The following is a 27,500-nucleotide window of genomic DNA, read 5'->3' on the forward strand; positions in this document are numbered from 1 at the left end:
GAAAATATTTAAATAAATTGGTAAAAAAAAAAGCCCCTTTTCCCCCCTTAAAAAATAAAAAATTTCAAAAGTTCCTTTACCCCCTTTTCCCCTTCCCCTAAAAAAAAAATATTTTTCCCAACCCCTTTTTTTTTCCGTTTATTTTTTTTTTTCCGGGAAAAAAATTTTTTTTTGGCCCCCCTTTTTTTTTTTAAATTCCCTAAATTTTTTTTTTTTTTTTTTTTTTTATTTTTTTTTTTTTTTTTTTTATTTTTTTTTTTTTTTTTTAAAAAATAATACTAATATTATTTTTTTTTATTATTATTTTTTATTTCATTAATCACGCAACCCATTAAATCTTGGCACAAGTATTCAAGTATAAAAAAAAAACTCCATATAGAAAGAAACAAAGAATTTTAAAAAAAAAAAATAGCAAGTATAAATAGTTTTTAAAAACTTAAATTTTTTCTTTTAGATGTTGGAAAAAAAAAAAAAAAAAAAAAAAAATCAACAAATAACGTTATTTTGTTAAATTACTTTTTTTTTTTTTTTTTTTTTTTTTTTTTTTTTGATTTAAATTCTATTCATCAAAAAAAAAAAAAAAAATTTAATAAAATAATTAAAAAAAAAAAATCAAAAAAAAAAAAAAAAAAACATAACCAATCAATATCCCCAATATATCTTGCACAAAAATGTAAAAAAAATTAAAAAAAAAAAGTACTATTTATTTTATTATTTTTTTTCTTTTTTTGAATGGTTCATATATAAATATTTTCTTGAGGAAAAACAAAAAAAAAAAAAAATAATAATAATGATAATAAAAATAAATTAAAATAATATTAAATTAATTAATAAAAATATTTTAACTTTTGTTGACCAATCAAAAACAGAAAAAAAATAAAAAAAATTAAAAAATTAAAAAAAAAAAAAAAAAAAAAATTAAAAATAAAAAAATTAAAATTCATTAAATCATATATCTTTCATTTAAAATTAACCCCCACTCCTTTATTATTATTTTTTAATAATAAAAATAATAATAATAATAAAAAAAAAATAAAAATTGTATATTTAATAATAATAATAATAATAATAATAATAATAAAAAAAATAAAAAAAATAAAAATAATTAAAATAATAATAATAATTTTTTTTAATTATTTATTTATTTATTTATTTATTTATTTATTTATAATAGTTTGTTTTCCCTCAAATAACAATAACTGTTACTAATACTTAATAATTATAAATATTAAATCTCCAAAAAAAAAAAAAAATAAAAAAAAAAAATAAAATTAAAAATAATTAAAAAAATTAGTTGTAATATTAAATTTTTTATTTCGAAAGCAAATAAGGTGATGATTATAATAAGATAGTTTAGTTTATTTTTAATATAATTATAAAATTTCTATAATTATAAAAATTGATAGAAATAATAATTTTTAAATAAAAATCCAAAGGATTTTATTTAAGAGAAGAAAAAAGAATATAAAAAAAAAAAAAAAGAAAAGAAGAAAAGAAAAGAAAAGAAGAAAAGGAAAGGAAATTTAGTAAAAATATATATAAAATGAGTCAACAACACAAAACATATATAAAAATATTTTTAGTATTTTCTTGTGCAGAATTTCCACAAGAAATGACTGTTAGTTTATTTCCAAATCCGATAACTTATTTTGAAAATGAAAAAAACTCTGTAATTTTCCCGCCTACAAGTAAGTATAAATTTAAATTTTTTCCATTTTTTTCCATTTTTTTATTTTTTATTATTATTTTAAAATTCCTTTTTCAATTTCTTATTTTTTTTTTAACTTTTCTTTTTTTTTTTTTTTTTATAATTTTTTCTTTTTTCTTTTTTTTTTTTTTTTTTTTTTTATTTCATCATCACCAGAGGAAACAATTCACATATTAAAAAAAGATCCAAAATCATCGAAATTTTCAAGAAATCCAAATTTATCAAAGAGTGGTAGCTATTGGAAACAAAATGGTGAACCTGTTATAGCATATTTTAGAATAAAAAAACCTGGTCAAGATCATTATCAATATTTTTGTTTTAAAAAGAAATATCTAACATTTACTGAAACTAAACAACCACCAAAAACAATGATGAAACCTGCAGGTATTATTACAGCTCCTGAAACTTCACAAATAAATCAAACCAATAGATCATACAATAATATAAGTGGTAATAATATTGGAGGAATTACAGGTGGTAGTAGTGGTGGATTTGGAGGTGGAATGGGTGCTCAACCAAATAGTAGTGTTGGTGGGTTTGGTTCAAATAATAGTGGTGGTATGTATAAACCTGGTGTCAACTCATCATCATCAACAACTCAAAAACCGATATTTCCCCAAAAACCTGTTGTTGGCGCTTTAAATAATAAACCAAATAGTACTCCTGCAAATAATACAACAACGAACAATAATAATAATAATAGTAGCAATAATAATTGTGATGAAGGTGGTAATTTTAAATATTGTCACGAATTAGAAATTGAAGTTGATGGTGAAACAGCACCAATTGGTGCAGATCCAAATAGTGTAATTTTTCAAAAATCAGTTGATAAAATCATTATAGATTGTTTAGTTACTCAAATTACTTCACCTGGTGGAGCCAATGATAAAAAAGAAATTAATTTATCATCATTTAATTCAGATATGTTAAAATATGAAATCGAATATTCAAAACCTCCACAATCAAAACATACCCTTGGTAAAGTCAGATCCTATGTAATTAGACATTATATTAAAGATTCTGAAAAAAGAAAAAGACCCGATACTTTCCCAACTCCTCCAGTCGTAGTTCCAACCTATGAATGTGTTGTCGCTCAACAACCAAATAATAGTGTTACTAATGGACTTAATAATAATTTCAATACTGTAAATAAAATAATTAGTGAAATTGGTAATATTACAAGTGGTAACAACAATAATAATGTCAAACAACCTATTTTAAATACTAATAATAATAATGGTAATAATAATAATAATAATAATAATAATAATAATAATAATAATAATAATAATAATAATAATAATAATAATAATAATAATAATAATAATAATAATAATAATAATAATAATAATAATAATAATAATAATAATAATGGCAATATTAATAACAATAGAAATAACTACCAATCATCACAATCTTTAAATCTTGAGTCTGATAGACCTGAAAAATATAAAAAACCAAACGAGGACCCATCGATTTCCCCCAATAAGCCTAATAATCCTATTGGTGGTACCTCTTTAAATAATAATAATCCAACTAATAAAATTAATAATAACCCAATAATTAATAATATTAATAATAAAATTAATAATAATCCTATAATTAATAATATTAATAATAACCCAAATAATAATAATAATAATAATAATAATAATAATAATAATAATAATAATAATATAAATAATAATAATAGTGAGAGTAATAGTAATATTATTAGTAATAATATAAATAATAATATAAATAGTAATATAAATAACAATATAAATAACAATATAAATAACAATATAAATAATAATATAAATAATAATATAAATAATATAAATAATAATAATATTAACAATAGCGCCAATTTTAATAATAATAATAATAATAATAATAACATTATAAAATCACCAACTAAAATTAATATTAATATAAATGGTCAGAATAATAATTTATTTGGTAATGCCAATTTAAATAACTCGAATTCTATTCAGACCCAGCCAAACCCTTACAACGACTTTTCTAGTTCACCTGGACATAATAATAATAACAATAATAATATTAATAATAATAATAATAATAATAATAATAATAATAATAATAATAATAATAATAACAATAACAATAATAATAATGGTAATCAAAACCAAAATGTAAGCGATCCAAACATTTATAATACTCCAAGATATAATGTAAAGATAGAGAATAGTGGGAACATTCCACCAAGAGAATCTTCTTCCCCATCACCACCTCCATTATCATCCTCATCTTCTAATAACCAATATAATGTATCATTTACCGAAACTCACGAAAATCAACAAACTACTTTCATATCGACTGAACAATTAATTCAACTCCAACATCAATTACAACAAAGACAAAACTCAACCCAAAATACAATTCAAAACCAAAATCAAAATACAACTCAAGACCAAAATCAAAATCAAAATCAAAATCAAAATCAAAATCAAAATCAAAATCAAAATCAAAATCAAAACCAAAGATTCTACCATGATCAAAACCAAAATCAAGGTTTCTTTTATGACAATAACAATAACTACAATAGAAATAATAGCAATAATAACAGTAATGCTAATAGTAATACTAATAATATTAATAATTCAAATGATAACGTAATCACCTATAATAACAATGGTAACTCGATATTAGAGCAAGAAAGAACTTATAATTGCAATTATGGTAATAACAATAACAATAGCAATAATAATAATAATACTAATATTAATAATAACAATAATAATAATAATAATAATAATAATAACAATAATAATAGTAATAATAATAGTAATAATAATAGTAATAATATTAATGGAAACTGTAATAATGAAAATGATAACAACTTAGCAAAATTAGGTTTAAGAAAAAAAATAATAACCAACCAAAATCAATTTGTACAAAATAATCAACAATCCTCACAAACTCCCCTTTCCAATCAACTTTATCACCCTGTATCACACCAAAACCCTTTACAAATTTCATTCCAAAATAACCAATATCAACAAAATCAAAATCAAAACCATTCCAACCAAAATCAAAACCATTCCAACCAAAATCAAAATCAAAACCATTCAACCCAAAACCAAAATCAAAACCATTCAACCCAAAATCAAAATCAAAACCATTCAACCCAAAACCAAAACCAAAACCCAAACCAAAATCAAAATCAAATCCTAAATCAAAACCTAAATCAAAACCAAAATCAAAACCATAATCAAAATCAAAATCAAAATCATAATCAAAATCATAATCAAAATCATAATCAAAACCAAAATCAATACTCCAGCGATCAAACCAACTACACACAACAACAATCCCAACAATCCCAACACCAACACCAACATCAACATCAATCAAACATTTCAATGTCCATACCATTAGCGACCCAGTTTCCATATCAATATAATCAATCAACATTTGATCCATCCAACTACCAATTTCCAAATGGTATTGATCAAATAAGTGGTAGCTTTATTTTTGTTCCTTCTAATACAGAAAATGATAACAATTTAAAAAGTAATATTATAAATGGTATTAATTTCATGAATCAATTACAAAATGACCAAAAATAAATAAATTGTTTTGTTTTTAAAAAAAAAAAAAAAAAAAAAAAAAAAAAAAAAAAAATTATTTTGTTTTAAAAAAAAAATAAATTGTTTTGTTGATATATCAACTTCCTAAAAAAACAAAATAAAATAAAAAAAAAAAAAATCAAAATTTTCCCACCAGGGGGACACAGATTTGTGCTTAAAAAAAAAAAAGCTTTTTAAATTTCAAAATAAAAAAATCAAAATTTGAAAAAAAAAAAAAAAAGAAAAAAAAGAAAAAAAAAGAAAAAAAAAAAAAATAACTTTACACTTTCACACTTCTGAAGTAATTTTGGTATTCACGAAAGATTATTTTAAAAAGAGTATTTACACTTATATATTTTAATTAATAATAAAATTTTATATTTCTAATATCTTTTTTTTATTTTTTATTTTTTTTTAAAAATAACTTTTTTTATTTTTTTTTTTTTTTTTTTAAAAATAACTTTTTTTATTTTTGTTTTTTTTATTTTTTTTTATTTTTTTTTTTTTATTTTTTTAATTTTTATAAAAAAACACTTTAACCGATATTACACATATACGCTCAACACACACACACACACTATTTATTCAAATATAAAAATTTATTAAGCATAAACTTGGCATAAAAAAAAAAAAAAAAAAAAAAAAAAAAATATATATATATATTTATAAGATCAAAAAAAAACTACACAAGATATATAAAATAGTCTACACATCCTTAATGTGTACTATTAAAATTTTAATAAAAAATAAATAAAAATGATGGAATTAGAAGATAGCTATTCAAAAAGTACACAGTCCTTAATTAATGATTATTTTAGAGAAGAAGAAGATGGTGCAACCATATCAAGTCAACATAGAAAAGAATTAGAATCTTCATTTGGTCATAAAACCATGTATGTACTAATAAAATAAAAATAAAATTTAAATAAAATAAAATTATTAATAATTGAAAAAAAAAAAAAAAAAAAAAAAAAAAAAAAAAAAAAAAAGTGGATTTTTTGGTGGTATAAGTTTATTAATTGGAAATATGACAGGACCTGGTATGGTTGGAATTGCATTAGTATTTCAAGAAGGTGGTTGGGTATTAACATTGGGAGGATTTTTAGTAATTATGATAACGAGTACATTGGCAGGATTATTTATGATAGAGTCAATGGCATCAATACCTGGGAATCCAAGATTTCAGCTACGTGTAGAGTTTACAATGCTTTGCAGATTTTATTTTGGAAAAGTTGGATATATTATAGCGCAAATATTTATAAATGTAGCATTACAAGCGACAAATATAGCATCAATCATCGTTTGTGCACAAGTTATGGATAATACGGTGGATGCAATTTTTAAGAAAACATGTGGCCTTCAGGCATACCCAACCATTGAGTGGATATGTGTCAGTGGGGCATCGTCGGATTCATCTCCGTTTCCGGGGTATATGTTTTTTACAATTGGTTATTTAATTGTGTTGGTGATTATTATACCATTGGGATTTTTAAATTTAGATGATAATATCATCGTACAAGTGTTTGCTGTGATTTTAATGTTTACCCTTACTTCAAGTTGGGTGATATCGTTTATGATTAATGGTTTATCAGCTGATAATTTACCTTCGTTTGGCAGTGGGACGGGTATAGCACAGATTATGGGCAATGTTATGTTTAACTATGCCTATATCACCACACTACCATCGTGGGTGAACGAGTCGAAGCCAACGGTTAATATTAGAAAAGCGGTTTGGCTATCTGCCTCTGCTTCTACCGCTGTGTTTGTTGCAACTGGGATTTTCGGTGCTTTAGCGTTTGCACATATGCCATCATCCTCTGATATTCTCAGTGTTATCAATTCACATCATGGTAATATTTTGACTAGAATCTCAGTTTACGTATTCCCATTTGTTGTATTGGCAAGCTCAATTCCAGTATATAGTATCGTTGTGAGATACAATCTAATGCAAAATGGACTATTACCAAAATGGATTGCAAATGGTGTCGCTGTATTATTACCTTGGTTAGTGGTTATTCCATTCATGACTGGTGATGGTTTAAATTACATCTCAAATTATTCAAGTATTTTCTTTAGTTCAATTGCAAACTTTATAATACCTCTATTAATCTATTTGAAATCGATTCAATTTAGAAGAGGTCATAGAAAAATGACCCCAGAACAACAACAAATCCTTAAAACTTTAGTTGCCGAAACTATCGATTGGGAAGAGAATCATCATAAATTCACCTATTATGCTGAACATCATTCAATGTTTAAAGTTTTTGAAAAACTAAAAAGAATTCAATCTGCTAAAATTTCATTAACATGTTTAATAATTTTAGGAATTTTAATACCATTAGTAATTGTTACAACTTTTGTTTTTCCAAATTCTAATTAAAAACTAAAAAAAACTAAAAAAAAAAACTAAAAAAAAAAAAAAAACTAAAATCAACTTTTAAAAATATTTATATCAATATAATATTTTAATCGAAATTAATAAATATAATAAATTATTTTTTTATTTAAGTAAATTAAAAAAAAACTAAAAACTAAAAATAAAACAAACTAAAAAAAAAAAATCTCATCGTTATTTTCGTTTTTTTCTTTAAATTTCGAATTTTTTGCATTTTTATTTTTTATTATTTTTATTTTATTTTTTTTTTTTTTTTTCATAAATAAAAAAACTATTCACCTTTTGTAAATAAAAAAAAAAAAAAAAAAATAAAAATAATGAAAACAGAACATACAAGAAATGATGGTAGATGTGAAAATAGTATTAGACCTGTTGAATCAGAACAAGGATCATTAAATAAAGCAGATGGTTCTGCAAAATTTTCACAAGGTACATTTATCTTATATATATATATATATATATGTTAATATATTTATACATCCCCCCTCCTCTCTATCAATATTTTATTTATTAATATTTTTTTTTTTTTTTAAAAAAAAATAATAATCTATAAATTAATAGATAAATCAAAAGTATTAGCAGCAGTTTATGGACCTATTGAGGTTAATAGTGCAAGAAAAGAGAAAATATTAAAATCATATGTTGAAGTTACATTTACACCAGCATTTGGAAATACAAATTATATAGATAAAGAAAAAGAATTATTAATAAAGAATGCAGTTGAATCAATGATATTAACAACATTATACCCAAGAACACAAATTTCAGTGATTTTACAAGTATTTTCAGATGATGGATCTATAGTTAGTTGTGCAATAAATGCAGCATGTTTAGCATTATTAGATGCTGGTATTGAAATGAATGGTTTATTAGGTTCAGTTACACTTTGTTTTAATAATGATGGTTCAATTTATGTAGATCCTTCAACTGAAGAAGAGAATCAATCAAAAGCAATTGCAATCTACTCTTTCTCAAGTATAAATAAAAATATTGTCTTATCAAAAACTATTGGTACATTAACAGAGGATCAATATTTCAAAGGTTTAGACAAAGCAAGTGAATCATGTGATCTCATAATATCATTTATAAAATTAGCTGTTAAAAATAGAATTATGGGTACAAATTATAATGAAAATGAAAATCAAAATCAAAATGAAAATTGAAAAAAATAAATTTTTAAAAATTTATATTTATTTATTTTTTTTTATTTTTTGATGATGATTGTGATGATTTATTTTCTTCATTTAATAATTGTTCATATTTATCATTAACTTCTTTTGCTTCATCTTTTCTATTTAATGCTTCTAAAGCTTGAGCTTTTCTAAGATAACCTTTTGGCCATTTTGGTGCGAATTCAATTGATTTCTCAGCATCTTTGAGTGCTTCTTCATAGTTTTTAAGATTGAATTGACATGCTGATTTATTACTATAGAGAGTATGAGCGATTAATTGATCTTTTGGTACATTTTCATTTAAGACATCTTCGACATCGATTGCTAATTGATACCAATGAAGTGCAATTTCATAATCATGTTTATAGAATGCTTTATTACCATTGTTTTTCAATGCTTCTGGTGATGCTCTTTCATCGGCTCCACCAGATTTACCACCTTTACTCTTTTGTGCAGATTCTTTTGCTTTTTTAAATGATTCTGCATCCAATGTTAAATTTGACATTAAATCTTCCAATTGTTTATTCTTTTTTTGTTTTGCCATAAGTAATGGTGTTAAACCATCACTATCCATCTTTAAAATTGCACCTTTTTCAATTAAACTCTTACAAATTTCAATATCTTCTGCGTCAGTTGCAATATGTAATGGTGTTGTGCCATCATTTGCTGTAACATTTACATCTGATCCTAATTTAATTAATTCTAATGCTAATGATCTATTACCATATGCTATATTAAAAAATTATATTAATATATTTTTTTTTTTTTTTTTCCTACCCCAATATTTAAAAATATAAATTTAAATAAATACCAATTGCAATATGTAATGGTGTCATATTATTAATATCTCTTGTATTTAAAAGTAATGGTTCACATTTAACTAATTCATTAATGATTTCTAAATCTCTTAAACCACAAGCAGCATGTAATACACTTCCAGATTCAGATTTTTCAACAGAAATCTTTGGTTTCTTTTCAAGTAATAATTTAATGATCTTTTTTTCATTACTTAATACTGCCAATTGAAGTGGTGTATATCCTTCCTTACTAACTGTATTAATTTCACATCCTAAATTAATTAATTTCATTGCCATAACAACATTACCAACTTTAATTGCTTTCATTAATGGTGAATATCCTTCCTTTATTATTATCATTTATTTATTATTATTTATTAAAAAAATGTTAAAATGTTAAAATTTTTATATATATATATATATATAAATAAATATATATATTGGTATATATATATATATATATAAAATAAATAGTATTTAAAATCTTACAAAATCAACAATATTAATATTAGCATTATATGAAACTAATAAATCAAATAATGATTCATAATTATGATAAGCGGTATAAAGTACAGCAGTTCTTTTGGCAGCATCATGTGAATTTAAAAGTTTATCACATTTTTCTTTGTCTTCTAAAGTTTCTCTAATTTTATTGATACGATTATTTACAACATCTTGTAAAAACTCTTCGATATCAGCATCAATTTTGGTTTTTTTTAATTTACCAGATTTAATTAATTCTTCAATATCTCTACTTTGTTCTTTATTTAATTTACTATTAATCATCTTTTTTTTTTTTTTTTTAAATTAATTATTTAATTAATTATTTTATATCTGATGAGAAAAACGAAAGATTCCTAAAAATAAAAATAAAAAAAATTAAAAATTTTTGGTGAAAACGAAAAAAAAAAATAAAAAAATAAAAATTAAAAAAAAAAAAAAAAATAAAAATAAAAAAACCCAATTTCAATAATTTCTCAGAGAAATTCCATAATTTAATTATTTGTTTTTTTATTATTTTCTCAGGTTTATTTTCTATCGATATATTGGAAATCATCATTGAGTTTTTTATTCTTAGATTTTTAATATACAATAATAATTTTTTAACATTATAATTTATATCAATATCACCAACCTTAAATAATCCTCACAAAAAATAAAAATTAAAATAATAATAAAAATGAAATAAAAAAACATTAAATAAAAAAAAAAAAGAAAAACTTAAAAAACACTCTTGACTTGTTTTTTATAAACCAGAACCAAAAGTACATTTTTTTTTTTTTTTTTTTTTTTTTTTTTTTTTTGTATGATGTTTAAACTGGGTCTGTGAACAATTAAGATTTGATAAACACCATTAGAAAAAAATTTCAATTTCAATAGTGTTTATCAAATCTTGATTGTTCACAGACTCAGTTTAAACATTATTGAAATTGAAATTTTTTGCAAACAAACTTGGTTTAAATATTACACTTAAAACAAAAAAAAAATAAAATAAAATGTCCTTTGACTGGTTCTGGTTTATAAACCAAACTAAAAAACTTTTAACCTATATGATAATAAAAAAAAAAAAAAAAGAAAAAAAAAAAAAGTATTTACAAAAAAAAAAGAAAAAAAAAAAATTAAAAAAAAAAAAAAAAAAAAAAAAATTAAAATATGTTTAAATTGGTGTGAAAACATTTAAATTTAAATAAAATAAAATAAAATAAACTTTTTAGTAAATTAATGTTTCAACTCGTTAATAAAATATTAAATTTTAATTTTTCCATTTACAGAATATTCTTTATAAAATTTAATGAAAAAAAAAAAAAAAAAAAGTCAAATTATCTTTTTTTATTTTTTATTTTTTTTATTCATAGCTATAATAATAATAAAAAGTAATATTTTTTAATGTGAATAGTAATAATATAAATGTGAATAATAATAATTATAATAATAGTAAACTTGTTTTTAAAAATAAAAAAAAAAGGAAAAAAAAAAAAAAGGAAAAAATAAAAAAAAAAAAATATAAATATAAAAAATTATAAATAGTTGAGAGGGTCATTATTGAATTCAAATACCACAGAAAGATTTTATTTAAAGATATTTAATTGAATTTGTTATTTTAAATTTTCATTAGTATTTACATATGACACAACCAAAAATAACGGTTATTTTACCCCCTTTTCAATCGATATTATAGAAAAAACAGAATAATTAATTTTTGACTATTTTTAGAAAAAAAAAAAAAAAATTAAAAAAAAAAAACAAAATAAAAAATTAATTTTATTTTTTTTATTTAAATTGTTTTTTTTTTTTTTTTATATTAAAAAATTAAACAAAACAAAAAAAAAAAAAATAAATTGATTTTTCAAATAATAATAATACCACACCCAAACACACTATTAAATTAGTAAAAAGAAAAAAATTAAAATAAAATTAAATAAATAAAATAAAATAAATAAATATGGAACATCTTTGTAGAATTAACTGGAAAGAAATTAAAAATAGAAAAGAATTAGAAAAGGAAATTATTGATTGGTGTGATAAAAATTATAGTGACATTAATGAATTAAAAAGAGTTGATGTTTTAACTTTAATAGAAACACATAATTTATTAGACAATAGTAAATTATCATATGACCAAGAATCCGGATTCAGTAAGATTGAAATAACAATTGATGCAAGAGTGTTTTATGGAATTAAATCAAAATGGAATTTAACTTTTAATTTCCCAGAATTTGGTGAACATTGTATTTCATTACTTATTTCAAGATATTATGGAGAAATTAGAAAAGAAGATTTCTATAATTATACTCATGATATTACAATTGCTTAAATTATAAAATAAATAATATTACCAAAATGGATAATAACTAGAATTCATAATAAAAAATAAAAAAATAAAAAAAAAAAGAAAAAAATTAATTCTATAAATATATATTTTAAAATAAATAATTAAATTTTTATTATAAATTTATTTTATTTTATTTTATTTTATTTTATTCTATTTTTCTTTTTTTTTTTTTTTTTTGTTTATAAACAATATATTAAATTGGTTTGCACACAAATAAAAATGGATTCTTTTTTTATTTTTATTTTTTATTTTTCAAAAATCTTTGGCATTAATATTTTTTTTTTTAATTTTTTTTTTTTAGTTTTTTCATTGTTTTGTAAATTTTTTTTTTATTTTCTTTTTTTTTATTTTTTTTTTATTTTTTAATTTTTATTTTTAAAAATTATCATTTAATAATGACAAAGAAAATCAAATTATCAAATTCAGAATCAAATAAAGTTAATAATAATAATAATAATAATCATGGAAATGGTCATAACCATAATCATAGTCATAACCATGGTGAAATGTGTCATGGTCATGGTATAATTGGAATAGTGGATAGCGTTACAGGTGAAAATATTATTCAAGTGAATGGTGAAAATTTACGAAGTGTACCAAATGGTCATTCATTAATACATAATATTAATAGTATTATCAATAGTCATAGTAAACATGGTAAAATTAAAAATATTTTAAAAGATTCAACTATTATATCAAGTTCTATAAATTTAAGTGATAAACCAATAAATAAAATCACTGAAGAAAATTCACCACCTTCATCACCAACATTATCATCATCAACTAATACAACAACTGATAGACAAGAACTACCACAACAACAACAACAACCACAACAACAACAATCTCAACCATCTACACCACCACCACAACAACAAACAAATCAAAAACAACAACCAGAATTTAATCGTTATCAAGCAAATGATATATTATTTAGAAATAAATTAACAAGATCATTATCAAGAAATATACCACCATTATCATTATTGAAACAAAATTTTAAGGACGAAATGGAGAATAGTTTTCATACTGCTATATCAAATATTAAAGATTTAAATGAAAAAGTAGAGATGGTTAATTTAATATTTCAACATAATTTATCAGAGAATAATGCAATGGTCAATGTTGATTCAATCATTCATTCATCCACTAGTGGTTTATTATCAGAGTATAAACAAATCACTGAAACATTTGATTGGGAACAAACTTCAAAAGGTTATAAAAACAAAGGTAATGAATTATTTCAAAAGAAACAATATAGTGATGCTTTATTACTTTATAATGAATCATTAAGAATTTATGATATGGAATTAGCGGCAGCAGCAACATCAACAAATTTAAATGAAAAAGAAAATGGTGGTGGCGGTAATGTTGGTGGTTCAGCAACAGCAACAGCAACAACAATCAATACTCCAGATGTATCAATATTAAGTAGTATTCATAGTAATCGTTGTTTATGTTTAGTTAATTTAGAACGTTATAAAGAGGGTGCAATTGAAGCAACTAGAGGTATTGATTTAGTTGGTTCATCATCAGTATTACATAAATTATATTATCGTCGTGGTATTTGTTATTATCATCTTAGAAAACATTATAAAGCAAAAAAGGATTTCCTTAGAGCTCACACTTTAATTGAAAAACGAGATAGTTCTGACCTTGCTTCAATTGAAAATTATCTCTTTAAAATTCAAAAACTATCATTGCCACTTCAAAAAGATGAAGAAATAGAACAAGAATTAGATAATAAAAACAATAATAGCAATGATGATGAAAAACAACAACAACAACAACAACAGCAAGATATAGATGTAACCATTTCGAGTATCTTAGAAAAAAGTGAATCATTAATAGACTCAAGAGTTGAGTTTCTTTACCAATCAGATTTAGTTGGTAGAATTTCAGAAGCATCAGATTTCATTCCATCAAATACAGTATTATATCAAGAAGAACCATATGTATCTTGTTTAGATAGAAATTATCATTCTCAATATTGTTATAATTGTTTTAAAGAAATTTTATCACCAATTTAGTATGTATAATTATTATTATTATTATTATTATTATTATTATTATTATTATTATTATTATTATTATTATTATTATTATTATTATTATTATTATTATTATTATTATTATTATTATTATTATTATTGTTATTTGTTTTTAAAAAATTAAATATAATGTATATTAATAATTAATTATTTATTTTACAATAGTTGTAAAGAATGTAGTAATTCACAATATTGTAGTAATAAATGTTTAAATGAAGATTATGTTAAACAACATGGTAGGGAATGTGGTAAAGGATTTTTAATAATATGTTCACATGAATCATTATTAGTAATTCGTTTATTAGCTAGAAAAGGTAGAGATTATAGAGAGGCAAATAAGGGTAAAAAGGAAGAAGAACCACAACAACAACAACAAAAACAACAAAAATCAAGAAAATTACCAAATTTAACTTTTATTCCAAAACCAAATCCAACTCAAATTGATCAAAATTTAAATAAACCAAAAATAGTATTACCAGAACCAACAACTGCTGCAATAAATACAGCACTCTCATCAGCATCAACACCAACAACAGCAACAGCAACTACTACCACTACTACTACAACAGCAACTACTCCTACAACTTTAGCAGAAACTTTATCATCAACATCATTAACAGAAAATAAATCAGACTCAACTCCACCACCAACACCACTACCACCATCATCTTCTTCTTCATCCTCATCTTCATCTTCAACAACAACAACAACATTTAGTTTTAATATGTCAGAGTTACAAAATTTACAAATTTCACAAGATGATGAATTATTCGATGTACCAACTGATCCAGCACTCTTTGGTAAATCAAATACATATTCACAATCATATGAATTGATTAATAGTTTTAATCCACACTTTGAACATCATTCAAATGATAGTATGGCAAATATGATTTTCGATGCATTTGTAATTGAACGTTTCTTATTATACTATCAAAAGGATTTAGGTATTCTAAGTGAAGATATTGATGTTCATGTTATCCTAAGACATTTATGTCAATTAACAACCTATACATTTGCAATTCCAGGTTATATTGATAATCATGATAGTTTAGTTTTAAAAACTTTACAATTACAACAACAACAGCAACAACAACAGCAACAACAACAAAATCAACAATCAAATCAACAACCAAATCAACAATCAAATCAACAATCAAACCAACAATCGAATCAACAATCACAACCAAATCAATCACCAATTATTCAATCACAAAATCCACCACATGCTTCACCATTCTCACCATTAAGATATAGTGTTCAAAAATATTCACAAGATAAGATTGGTTATGCAGTATATCCAATGGCAAGTTTAATGAATCATTCTTGTGATAATAATACTCATTTACAATATGATGGTTGTTCTTTAACAATTAAATCATTATTTAACATTGAAAAGGGAGAGGAGATTTTAGGATGTTATGGTCCTCATGCTTTTTTAAATCCATTAAAAGATAGATTAATTAATCTTTATAATGAATTCTTCTTTGTTTGTAGGTGTAAAGCTTGTAGTGAAAAGAGTGGTCCTGATCCAATAAAATGTCCTGGTAGTTATCATGATCATTTAAATTCACCAGAGAGCTCACCCGTAGAATGCTCTGGTACTTTATTGGAATCGATTAATATGAATCAACTCGTTACAATGGCAAAATTACAACAACAACAACAACAGCAACAACAACACCAACAACAAAATGATAAAAAGAAATTCAATAGTAATCCAACCAATCTTGGTAGTAACAATAATAATAACTATTTAAATAATAATTTCAACAATCCATTACGTAATGGTAATCCATTCCTATTGAAACAAACTTACGATCGTTATGATGATCATGAACATAGATACTTTTGTTGTAGTAAATGTGGTATCGAATTAAATGGTTTCGATTCCTTTTCATTGACTTCCCAAATCATCATCTCTGACAATCTCTTTGAAATGGGTTTCAAAGCAATGACTCTATATGGTAATCTATCAAAAGATATTGAAACTATGCTTTTAAGAGCATTGGAATTACGTAAATCAATATTCAAACCATGTTCAAAGAAAATCGGTGATATCTATGACTCCTTATCACGTTTCTCAATAAGTAGAGAAGATGGTGCATCAGCAGCAAAGTATTTGGAATTATTAATCGAAAATGTTATCTCAAGATTAGGTCATTCAAATTCCGCTGATTTAGGTCGTGAATATTCAAAACTTGGTCAAATCTATCTCACCTTAGGTGAAATTGAAAAATCTGAAGATGCAATAGAAAAAGCTGAATCAATTTTAATGTCTTGGAAATCAAATGATCCAACTGATGAAGAAGTTTTATTTTTATTAACAAATCGTAGAAAATTATTTACTGCTGCTCATTTAATAAATAAATAATATTTTTTAAATAATTAAATTAAAAAAAAGATAAAATAAAAAATAATAAAACAATTAAAAAAAAAATTTAAAGATAAATTAAAAATAATCTTTATTTATTTATTTAAATATAATATTAAATATTTATTGGTGGGAATTAGTTGTTTTTTTTTTTTTTTTTTTATCAATAATAATGATAATAATAAAAAAAACTAATAGAAAAATAGAATATCCATTTTTAGGTTCATTAGTTTGATTTTCATACCAATAATATTTTTTATAAAATTAAAAAAAAAAAAAAAAAAAATGATAGTACATGTATATATCACTCTAAAAGTAATGATAGAGTGTGTGTGTATATCAATAATAAAAATAATAATAAAAATAATATTATAAATTGGAAATATTTGGTAGGTGGTTAAAATAATGGGTTGTAGGTGTGGTTGTTTTTTTTTTATATTACTATTTTTTTTTTTTTTCAGGTGTTTTTATTTAAATTGAATTCAATCACGTTAACATTCTCTGGCTAATATAATTACAAAGAAAACAAATTATACTATTAAAGAAAAGTGCCTTTTAAAATTTTAAAAATTATTTAAGATAAAAAAAAAAAAAATAAAAAAAAAAAAAAAAAAATACAAGCCTCTATAAATAGCCATGAAATTAGGGGTATAATAACCCCAAATGGTTTTTTAATGTACAGTGCTAATTTAACATAAAAATATGCTTGTATGTCTTATAAGTAGTGTAATATATATTGGAAAAAAAATAAATAAATAAATAATTAAATTATTAATTTTTTGAAAAAAAAAAAAAAAAAAAAAAAAAAAAAAATTAAAATTAAAATTAAAAACCAAATTCAACAAATTTAACAAAACAACAACAACAACAACAAAAAAAAAAAAAAAAAAACTAACAACAACAACAACTATTACACTAGTTCACAAAAAATTTTATTGATTAAAAATGCTTTTCCATAAAACCTATGAACAAAGTTATTTCATTGCTTTATATGCTCATTTTAAAATTGGTGAATTTTATGATATTCACATTGATGGAAACAAAACTCCAATTCCATTCGTTTCCGAAAATGATTCGATGATGTTAAATCATTCTAGATTTTGTAGTAAGTATTTTTTATTTATTTAATTTTTTTATTTTTTTTTTTATTTTTTTTTTTTTTTTATTTTTTATAAAAAAAATTATCTAAACAATTTTATATATTTTTTTTTTATATTTTAATTTAAAAAAAAAAAAAAAAGATGGAAGTCTTGAATTTGTATTATTACATGGAAAGGTTAGAAGAAGAAGAAGTGAAAATGGCTTTTGGAGACAAAGTGGCCCATATTGTGATTATAATTATGGTAAATCATTTTTTGGAATGGGTAAAAGATGTTTTTCTTTCCAAAGTGATTTGATAAAAGGTAGAAAAATGTGGGAATATTCATTGTATTTCAGAGAATCCGATGGAACAAATGTAAAAGGATATAAAATAATTCTTAGACATTATTTATCCGGTATTAATAATAGAGATGAAGATATCATTCAAAGATTAAATCCAATTAGTATGTACATTTCAATAAAACCAAAATCGAATTCATCAATTAGTCCATATATTTTAAAAGAATCTGATTTCATTAGAAATATTGAAGACATGTCAGATTATTTATATCAATTTAAATTTTTAGAAAAAATTATTCATTCATCTCTAATTTATAATATCAATGATACAAATGAACTAAATGAATCAAATGAAAAAATATTATCAAAAAGAAATTGTCCGTTCTCTGATGAAACTTTAAAAACAAATAAAACAATTGAAAATGAATTAAATCAAAACAAAACTGATGATGATGATGATAATAATAATAATAATAATGATGATAATGATGATAACTATAATAACAATAATTATAAAAATAACCCAAATAAAAAACAATGTTGCTGATAATTAAATAAAAATAATGATTAAAACAAAAAATCAAATTAATAAATAATCAAAAAAAAAAAAATAGTAATAAATTAAATAAATAAATAAAACTTGTAAATATTTTAATAGATATATTTGGAGAGCCAAAATCTATATTTTTTAATTTATTATTATTAATTTATTGTTAAAAAAATATATTAATTATTTTATTATTAATGTTATTTTTTTGGTTAACCAAAAAATATTAAATTAACCACCCAAAAAAAAAGTTTGTTTTTTTTTTTTTTTTTTTTTTTTTTGGTGGTAATTTGTTTTTCAAAATATTTGTTACAAATAAGCTTGTGTCTTTTCGAATTTTGAAAAGCAATAGGGGTGAGTGGGGGTAAGAGTGAGTGAATAAAATGTATGGTAATATTTTCAACAATAAAATAAAAATAAATTTATTTCTAAAGTATATTAGAACATCACATCTCTTACATTTTTTTTTACAATGGATTTTTTTTTTTTTTTTACAAAAAAAAAATAATAATAAAAAAAAAACAAAATCATGTGTTTTCATTCACTACCACTTGTGGGATTTAAATTTTGGTTACAAAAATAGAAGCAAAAAAAGGTTATCTTTATTATATATAAAAAAGTAATAAAATAAAAAAAAAAACTAAACAAATTGGAAATATTCATTGTTTTTTTTTTTTTTTCCCTTTGTTTTTTTTTTTTTTTTTTTTTTAATTTTTTTTTTTTTTTTTTTTTTGTATAAAAAAATAATTTTGTTTAATTAATTTTATTTTTTATTTTTTATTTTTTATTTTTTGTGTGCTTTTATTTTGTGTGCTTTTTTATTATTTGTTAACGTATATCTCAAAATTCACACATCCACCAATAAAATTGTTCCAAAAATATATTTTTATAATTTTTTTTTTTTTTTTTTTTTTTTTTCTTTTCAACTGTCAATAATAAATTATGTTGGATTATAGATCTTATGATATTAAATATATTTTATTAGTATATTGTCATTTTAGATTAAGTCAATACTTTGACATTTATTTAAATGATGAACTAATAAATATTGTTTCGGAAGAGGATTCCTTGGAAAATTTTTCAAGTAATTTAAAAAAATTTAAAATAAAAAAAAAAAATAAAAAAATAAAAATAATATTTTACTAATAAAAAAAAAAAAAAAAATTAATTTAATATAAAATAGGTGGAAAAGTTGAATTTGTATTTGTTGAAAATAAAATAAGAAAAAGAAAACTTCCAAAGAATACTGGTTATTGGAAACAAAATGGTACTGAAACATCTGTCCAATGTTCTAATTTACCAGAAAATATTGTTGGAACCAAAAGAACTTTAACTTTAACAAATAATCAAGATGATAAAAGATTTAAAGTAATTTTTTATTTAAATTTTTTATTTAAATTTTTTATTTATTTTATAAAATATTTCTAATTTTTTTTATTATTATTTTAATAATTAAATAAACTAATTTTTTTTTTTTTTTTTTTTTTTTTTTTTTCAATTTTAAAATAATAGCTCTGGGAATATTGTCTTCTTACTCAAAATAATCAAATGGGATATTGTGTTTTAATTCGTCATTATTTACGTGATCAAGATACTAGTAAAGTTCAAACTCAAAGATACATTTCTGGGAATGTTAAAGTTAGTATCAGACCAAATCAAAATAACCTTTATTTCAACAAATGTAATTTTGTTATCGACGAAAAGGATTTTGAAGTTATTGACTCAATTCATTACTTTTTAAAAGTTAATAATTTTTCATTTGATGATGTTTATTTCTATGATAATTCATATCAAAATGAATCAAATAATAATAATAACAATAATAATAATAATAATAATGGTATTATTGTAATAAATAATAATAATAATAATAATAATAATAATAATAATAATAATAATAATAATAATAATAATAATAATAACAATAATAATAATAATAAAAACAATAGAAATAATAGAAATAATAATAGTAATAATATAAATCAATTAATTTGTATAAATAATGAATAAATAAGGTTTTATTGGATGTTTTTTGTTTTTTTAGAAAAAAAAAAAAAAATACTTGCATTTTTCTTTTAATTCTTTTTTTTTTTTTAACTGCTACTAGTATTTATTTGTTTTTTTTTTTTTTTTTTTTTAATTATAAAAAAAAAAAAAAAAATTATACAATATTATCATGATCTGATAATAATGATAATTTTTCAATTTTATTATTACTCTTTGAAGAGATTGTTGGAGATGATTCGAAAATGATTTTATTTTTCTTGAAAAGTTGTGATTGCTCTTTATGAATTCTTTGTCTAGTTTCTTCGGTTGTACGAGAATGAATTGGAATATCTGGTTTTTGATAAGTTTTTAAATGAAGTGAAGAAAGTACGACGCTGATTGAAGAGAAAGCCATTGCTAAACCAGCCATCATTGGTGGAATTGAAATACCAAATGGTATGAGTAAACCAGCAGCTAATGGTATACCTAATATATTATAAAGTGTTGCCCAAAGATAATTGAAACGAATACGATTGAATGTAGTTTTCGATAAACTAATTGCAGTGATTACATCTCTAAGATCACTTTTAACCAAAACTATATCAGCTGCTTCGATTGCGATATCAGTGCCAGCACCAATTGCAATACCGACATCAGCCTCTGCCAAAGCGGGACTGTCATTAATTCCATCGCCAATCATTGCCACTGTGTGACCCATCTTTTTCAATTCCATAACTTTCTTTGATTTATTCGATGGTAATACCTCTGCAAACACTTGATCGATACCAACCTGTTGAGCTATAGCATTTGCAGTTCTTGGATTATCACCTGTTACCATCCAAGTACAAATTCCCATCTTATTCAACTCTGTAATGGTTGCATGTGCTTCTGGTTTCAATTGATCAGAGATTGCAATATATCCCATTAATTGTCTATCAATTACAACATAAACAACTGTATTACCATCAGATTCTAATCTTCTTACTTGATCTTCAATGTGTGATAATGTTCCTTCATCATCATCATCATCATCATTGTGGTGGTGGTTGTTGTTTATTGATCTATCCGGACTAATAGTTAATGTTGGATCATATGAAATACCTTCACTCTTTATCCATTTCAAATTACCAATCATAATTTCAATATTATTAGGTGCTAAAGTTGCACGAATACCACTACCAGTTATTGATTCGAATGATAGTGGTGGTGTTGTTGATTGAACATCACAAACTTCAAATGCATAATTTACAATTGCGCCTGCTAATGGATGTTCAGATGCAGCTTCTGCTGATGCAACCATTTGAAAGAATGTTTTTTTATTTATTTTACCACTATTATTATTACCATTGTTGTTGTTGTTGAGATTACCAAAAATATTTACATTTGATACAATTGGTTTACCAGTTGTTAATGTACCAGTTTTATCGAAAATGATTGCTGAAATTTTATGAGCTGTTTCTAAATGACTACCACCTTTAATTAAAATACCATTTTGAGCACCAATACCAGTACCAACCATAACAGCCGTTGGTGTAGCCAAACCCAATGCACATGGACATGCGATTACAATTACAGAGATTGCATTTCTTAGAGCGAATTGAAATACTGAACTATTTGATGCTTTTATATAATCAGAGGCAACACCAGATGAACCAGCAATTAACCAAACTATGAATGTTAATAAACCCAATGTAATCACTGATGGAACGAAATAACCACTAACTTTATCGGCTAAACTTTGAATTGGGGCTCTCTCTGTTTGAGCTTTTTCAACCAATTTAATGATTTGTGATAATGAAGTTTCACCACCGATTCTAGTTGCTTTCATAACTAACACACCCTTTTGATTTAATGTACCACCAATTAATTTATCACCAGATTTCTTTGAAACTGGTAAACTTTCACCAGTGATAATCGATTCATCTATATGTGATAACCCACTAACTACAATACCATCGGTTGGTACTTTACTTCCTGGTAATACCTTTAAATAATCACCACGTTGAACTAAATCAATATCAATTTCTCTTTCTTCTAATATAGTTGTTGTAGTTTTATTATCACTACCACCACCACCACCACCACCTTCATTTTGATCAATTGTTAATAATAATGCTTTTGTAGCTTGTAAACCCATTAATTTTTTAATTGCTTCTGATGTTTTTCCTTTTGCAATCACTTCTAAATATTTACCTAATAAAATAAAAGTTATCAATGATGCAGAAGTATCAAAAAATGTTTTCATTCCAACTGTACTACCACCATCCTCTGAAGTATAATCCATTAACAATACCATTAAACTATAGAAATAAGCACAACTTGTACCCAATGCTACCAATACATCCATATTGGCACCACCATGTTTTAATGATTTATAACCATTAACATAAAATCTTTTACCAACTAAAAATTGAACTGGTGTTGTTAAACATAACATAATTGAATCTGCATAACTTATACCATGTAAAATATTATTTGTATATAAAAAATTGAAAACTAAATAATAATAATAATAATCATTTTTTTTTTTTTTTGGATATTAGTATTATTTTGTATATTTTGGTAATTAATTTAATAGTAATAGTAATAAATAAATACATACAACTAATTTTATGTAAAACCATTCCAATTAAAAATACAGGTACAGTAAAAAATGTACTAAATATTAAATTTTTCTTTAATTTTTCAGCTTCTTCTTTTTGAATATTTTTAGTATCATCAAAATTTTGAGAAGGTATTTGAGCAGTGAAACCTACATCTTCAATATTTCTAATGATATCTCTAACACCAGTTAAATCTGGATCATATACAACTCTTGCCGTTTCCATTGCTAAATTCACTCTACACTCGATTACACCATCAACATTTGAAACATAATTCTCTATAATTCCAACACATGATGAACATGTCATACCTCCAATATTTAAAACTATTGTATTATTCTCTGCTTGTACTAAATGTTTAGCTTCAAATCCAACCATTGAAATTTGTTCAACTATATCATCTTCCTATAAAAAAAATTATAAAATCAATATTAAATATTCAAAAAATCATCACATTTTTATTTTTATTTTCATTGTCATCATCATCATCATCATCATTATGATCATATTTTATGATATTTTTATAATTTATTTACATACACTTAAAATTAATGGATTAAATTTAACTTCAGCAGTTTCTTGAAGTAATGCAACTTGTATTGAGATTACACCTTCAACATTTGAAACAAAACTCTCTATAATTCCAACACATGATGAACATGTCATACCCTGTACACTAAAAATGGCTTTTTTTTCTTTCGGTATTGATGCTCCATCTGGAAATTCTTCAACCTTTTTATCTAAAACTTCTAATTGAATGTAATCTCCCATTTTTATTTATTTGTTGTTTTTTCTATATTTTTTCTATATTTTTTTATTTTTTTTTTTTTTGTTGGTTCAAAACTGATTGATAACAAGGTAATATTACAATTTTTTTTTTTTTTTTTTTTTTTTTTTTTTTCTTTTTTTTTATTTGTTGTTGTTGTTGTTGTTGTTGTTGTTGTTGTTGTTGTTGTTGTTGTTGTTGTTGTTGTTGAGCTAATTATAATAATAATAATGTTATTATGTCAGTAATCTGTTTAATTATTATTATTATTTTATCTTTTTATTTTTATTTTTTTTTATTTTTTTTTCAAATATTTGAGTTTTATAGAGTGTGTGTGTTGAATATCTTAAGATGGATTTGGTTTTTTTTAAAAGAAAATAAAAAAAATAAAAAAAAAAATAAAAAAAAACTGGGTGAAGATTGTGTTTTAAAAAAAAAAATAAAAAAAAATAACAATAAAAGTTATTTGATCAATTACAATAAAACTAAAAATTATATAGGTATTTTCAAATTTATAACAGTTTTAAAATTATAATCTTACTTTTTTTTTTTGTTTTTTTTTTTATTCCAAAATAAATAAATAATAAATAAATTAATAAATAAATAAATAAATAAATAAATAAATAAATAAATAAGTTCACCTTTTTTTCACTTCTCCTTCTCCCTCTTCTTTGGTTTGGAAAAAAAAAATTAAAAAAATTAAAAAAATTAAAAAAATAAAGAAATTAAAAAAAAAAAAAAAAGAAAATTAAAAAAAAAAAAAAAAAAATATTAAAAAATAAACGATATTTTTCCAACTTTTTTGAAACACAACAATTTTTGTGAGATTTCATTTTTTGTGGATTATATATTCTGTGGAAAAAAAAAAAAAAAAAAATAAGGAAATATTTTTTTTTTTTTTTTTTTAATTTTTTTTTATTTATTTTTTTTTTTTATTTATTTTTTTTTTATTTCTATTTTTAATTTTTTTTTTATTTTTTATTTTTTTTCCACAAATAGTGTTTGGTCATGTGAAAAAAAAAAAAAAAAAAGAATTATTGATTTTTGAATTTCTCTATACATTAAATATTATTGAGTGATACTTGGAATAATAAATTGATTATCCTTTACATTAATAATATGTGAATTTATAAAAAAAAAAATAAAGGAAAAAGAAATATTAGTTTAAAATTTTAATCAATCATATAATCTTATCATTTTTTATTTATCTTTATCCTATTAAAAGAATTTTTTTCATGGTGAATATTAGAACTAATTAATAAAAATAAATATATAAAAAAAAAACTAAAAAAAAAAAAAAATAGAAAGAAAAAAAAAACTAAAAATAAAAAAAAAATTTTTAAACAAAAGAATCTTTTTTTTTTTTTTTTTTTTTCAAAAAAAGTTTCCAGTTTATTATGTTCTCATTTTGAATTTGAATCTAGAACTATATATTAAAACACATTTTCAATCAACATAAATTTGTTATTGCTGATGTTAATCAAATTACAAATTTAGTTGGTTATTTAGAACCAATTGGAAAAAGCAATTGTTGTTGTTGTTGTTGTTGTTGTTGTTGTTGTTGTTGTTGTTGTTGTTGTTGTTGTTGTTGTTGTTGTTGTTGTTGGTAAACCACTAACAGAATTTACAACAACAGTTGTTCAAACTCAAACTTCAAAATCTGAACCTGTTACAAACTATTATTTACTTTGTGACATTTGGTACCACAAGATCAAGATTTTAGAAGAAAATTACAAACTGGTAAGTTTCTTTTTTTTTTAATAAAGATTTTGAATACTAAGAATCTTGAAGTTTTAAATAATGATAATGATAATAATAATAATAATAATTAATAATAATAATAATAATAATAATAATAATAATAATAATAATAATAATAATAATAATAATAATAATAATAATAATAATAAAAATAATAATAATAAAAATAATACTAATCTATAAATAATAAATAAAAAAAATACTAATTTATTATAAAAATTTTCTTTTTTTTTTTTTTTTTATAAATTAAATTGGTGATACATCTAATGAAATTTATGAAAGTTTGAAGAATCAATTAAAATATAGATATGCGGATGGTAATATAAAAAAAGATTATTTAAATTTTATTTATTCAAGAGATTATTGTTATCAAGATTTGATTAGAGATAAAAAATCAAATGCTTCAGAAAAACAATTCAAAAGGAATTTAATTGATTTTTTACATAGAAATCACAACGAAGAGATTCAAATCTTGAAATCAAAAATCAATAAAATCAATGATAAAGATATCAAATCGTTCTTTCAATTTGTTATAGTTTATTTTGGTTCTGCTCATTTTTCACATAGCTCTGGAGGTTGTCAAACTGGTTATGGGACAAAAAGAATCATTAAAATTTGGGAAGATTTAGGTTGTAGAGTTATATTGGTAGATGAAGTTTATACTTCACAGGTATGAATAATTATATATATATTTAATAATATAAAAATGAAAATAATAATAATAATAAATAATAATAATAATAAATAATAATAAATAATAATTTTTAATGGTAAAGTTGAGTTGTTCCCTTTATGTATATGTTAAATGCACCAACATTATCACGATTTTTAATTCCATGAATTTTGCAACGTTTTAATTTGTAACATTTATTGAAACACTCGAGTTTTTCATTTGGTCCAACGGGACATTTTACACCTTTTACTTGCGAAAAATATTTTTAGTTTTATTGAAACACAACAATTTTTGTGAGATTTCATTTTTTGTGTAAAAGAATTTGATTATATACTCCGTGAAAAAAAAAAAAATAAAAAAAAATAAAAAATAAAAAAAATAAAAAAATAAAGAAAAGAAGGAAGTCAAATAAGGATATTTTTTTTTTTTTTTTTTTAATTTTTTTTTTATTTATTTTTTTTTTTATTTCTATTTTTAATTTTTTTTTTTTTTTTTAATGTTTAATTTCATATGAAAAAAAAAAAAAAAAAAAGAATTATTGATTTTTGAATTTCTCTATACATTAAATATTATTGAGTGATACTTGGAATAATAAATTGATTATCCTTTACATTAATAATATGTGAATTTATAATTTTTTTTTTTTTTTTTTTTTCTTTTTTTTTTTTTTTTTTTTTTTTTTTTTTTTTTTTTGTTTTTTTTTGTATTTGATTTGATTTGATTATTTAACAAAAGCTTCAGAAACATCTTTTAATAAAGCAACTCTTGTACGTGATAATTTAACACCTAAAATTGGGGCGGTGTAAGAGGCTTTTTCGGCGTTTAATAACTTTGCATAAAAGAAATCCTTAAAGGCTTGATCCTTTTTGAAGAGTCCATTTG

At 21.8% G+C, this 27,500-nt stretch overlaps 11 protein-coding genes across 11 annotated transcripts in view; 8 read left to right on the top strand and 3 right to left on the bottom strand.

Moving 5' to 3' along the window:
• Nucleotides 1-1,543: 1,543 nt before the first annotated feature.
• DDB_G0284049 (hypothetical protein) lies at nt 1,544-5,280 on the top strand (the record flags this gene model as incomplete). Its single annotated transcript, XM_633620.1, has 2 exons — nt 1,544-1,688; nt 1,865-5,280. The coding sequence occupies 2 exons, from the start codon at nt 1,544-1,546 to the stop codon at nt 5,278-5,280; spliced, it is 3,561 nt and encodes a 1,186-aa protein (XP_638712.1).
• A 756-nt stretch (nt 5,281-6,036) lies between these two features.
• Nucleotides 6,037-7,660, top strand: DDB_G0284051 (hypothetical protein; the record flags this gene model as incomplete). The annotated part of the gene is made up of 2 exons (XM_633621.1): nt 6,037-6,173; nt 6,271-7,660. 2 exons carry the CDS (start codon nt 6,037-6,039, stop codon nt 7,658-7,660), a joined length of 1,527 nt encoding a protein of 508 aa, XP_638713.1.
• Nucleotides 7,661-7,992: 332 nt separating this feature from the next.
• On the top strand, nt 7,993-8,838 carry DDB_G0284053 (hypothetical protein; the record flags this gene model as incomplete). Its single annotated transcript, XM_633622.1, has 2 exons — nt 7,993-8,104; nt 8,237-8,838. The coding sequence occupies 2 exons, from the start codon at nt 7,993-7,995 to the stop codon at nt 8,836-8,838; spliced, it is 714 nt and encodes a 237-aa protein (XP_638714.1).
• Nucleotides 8,839-8,869: 31 nt separating this feature from the next.
• DDB_G0284055 (hypothetical protein) lies at nt 8,870-10,430 on the bottom strand (the record flags this gene model as incomplete). Its single annotated transcript, XM_633623.1, has 3 exons — nt 8,870-9,576; nt 9,659-9,989; nt 10,134-10,430. The coding sequence occupies 3 exons, from the start codon at nt 10,428-10,430 to the stop codon at nt 8,870-8,872; spliced, it is 1,335 nt and encodes a 444-aa protein (XP_638715.1).
• Nucleotides 10,431-12,087: 1,657 nt separating this feature from the next.
• Nucleotides 12,088-12,459, top strand: DDB_G0284057 (hypothetical protein; the record flags this gene model as incomplete). Its single annotated transcript, XM_633624.1, has 1 exon — nt 12,088-12,459. One exon carries the CDS (start codon nt 12,088-12,090, stop codon nt 12,457-12,459), a length of 372 nt encoding a protein of 123 aa, XP_638716.1.
• Nucleotides 12,460-12,872: 413 nt separating this feature from the next.
• On the top strand, nt 12,873-16,902 carry DDB_G0284059 (SET domain-containing protein; the record flags this gene model as incomplete). Its single annotated transcript, XM_633625.1, has 2 exons — nt 12,873-14,506; nt 14,694-16,902. The coding sequence occupies 2 exons, from the start codon at nt 12,873-12,875 to the stop codon at nt 16,900-16,902; spliced, it is 3,843 nt and encodes a 1,280-aa protein (XP_638717.1).
• Nucleotides 16,903-17,847: 945 nt separating this feature from the next.
• Nucleotides 17,848-18,829, top strand: DDB_G0284061 (hypothetical protein; the record flags this gene model as incomplete). The annotated part of the gene is made up of 2 exons (XM_633626.1): nt 17,848-18,007; nt 18,144-18,829. The coding sequence occupies 2 exons, from the start codon at nt 17,848-17,850 to the stop codon at nt 18,827-18,829; spliced, it is 846 nt and encodes a 281-aa protein (XP_638718.1).
• Nucleotides 18,830-19,771: 942 nt separating this feature from the next.
• On the top strand, nt 19,772-20,839 carry DDB_G0284063 (hypothetical protein; the record flags this gene model as incomplete). Its single annotated transcript, XM_633627.1, has 3 exons — nt 19,772-19,913; nt 20,013-20,197; nt 20,342-20,839. The coding sequence occupies 3 exons, from the start codon at nt 19,772-19,774 to the stop codon at nt 20,837-20,839; spliced, it is 825 nt and encodes a 274-aa protein (XP_638719.1).
• Nucleotides 20,840-20,990: 151 nt separating this feature from the next.
• Nucleotides 20,991-24,189, bottom strand: atp7a (P-type ATPase; the record flags this gene model as incomplete). Its single annotated transcript, XM_633628.1, has 3 exons — nt 20,991-23,311; nt 23,418-23,823; nt 23,959-24,189. The coding sequence occupies 3 exons, from the start codon at nt 24,187-24,189 to the stop codon at nt 20,991-20,993; spliced, it is 2,958 nt and encodes a 985-aa protein (XP_638720.1).
• A 225-nt stretch (nt 24,190-24,414) lies between these two features.
• DDB_G0284143 (hypothetical protein) lies at nt 24,415-26,621 on the top strand (the record flags this gene model as incomplete). Its single annotated transcript, XM_633629.1, has 2 exons — nt 24,415-24,428; nt 26,252-26,621. The coding sequence occupies 2 exons, from the start codon at nt 24,415-24,417 to the stop codon at nt 26,619-26,621; spliced, it is 384 nt and encodes a 127-aa protein (XP_638721.1).
• Nucleotides 26,622-27,339: 718 nt separating this feature from the next.
• DDB_G0284065 (RapGAP/RanGAP domain-containing protein) overlaps nt 27,340-27,500 on the bottom strand; it is a gene marked incomplete at both ends in the record, with an annotated part of 1,448 nt that continues 1,287 nt past the window's right edge. The window contains one exon of the mRNA XM_633630.1: nt 27,340-27,500. This exon is cut by the window's right edge and continues 673 nt beyond it. Coding sequence (XP_638722.1) covers nt 27,340-27,500 — 161 coding nt within the window.

This window comes from Dictyostelium discoideum, assembly GCF_000004695.1.
Source record: "Dictyostelium discoideum AX4 chromosome 4 chromosome, whole genome shotgun sequence".
NCBI classification, from domain to species: Eukaryota; Evosea; class Eumycetozoa; order Dictyosteliales; family Dictyosteliaceae; genus Dictyostelium; species Dictyostelium discoideum.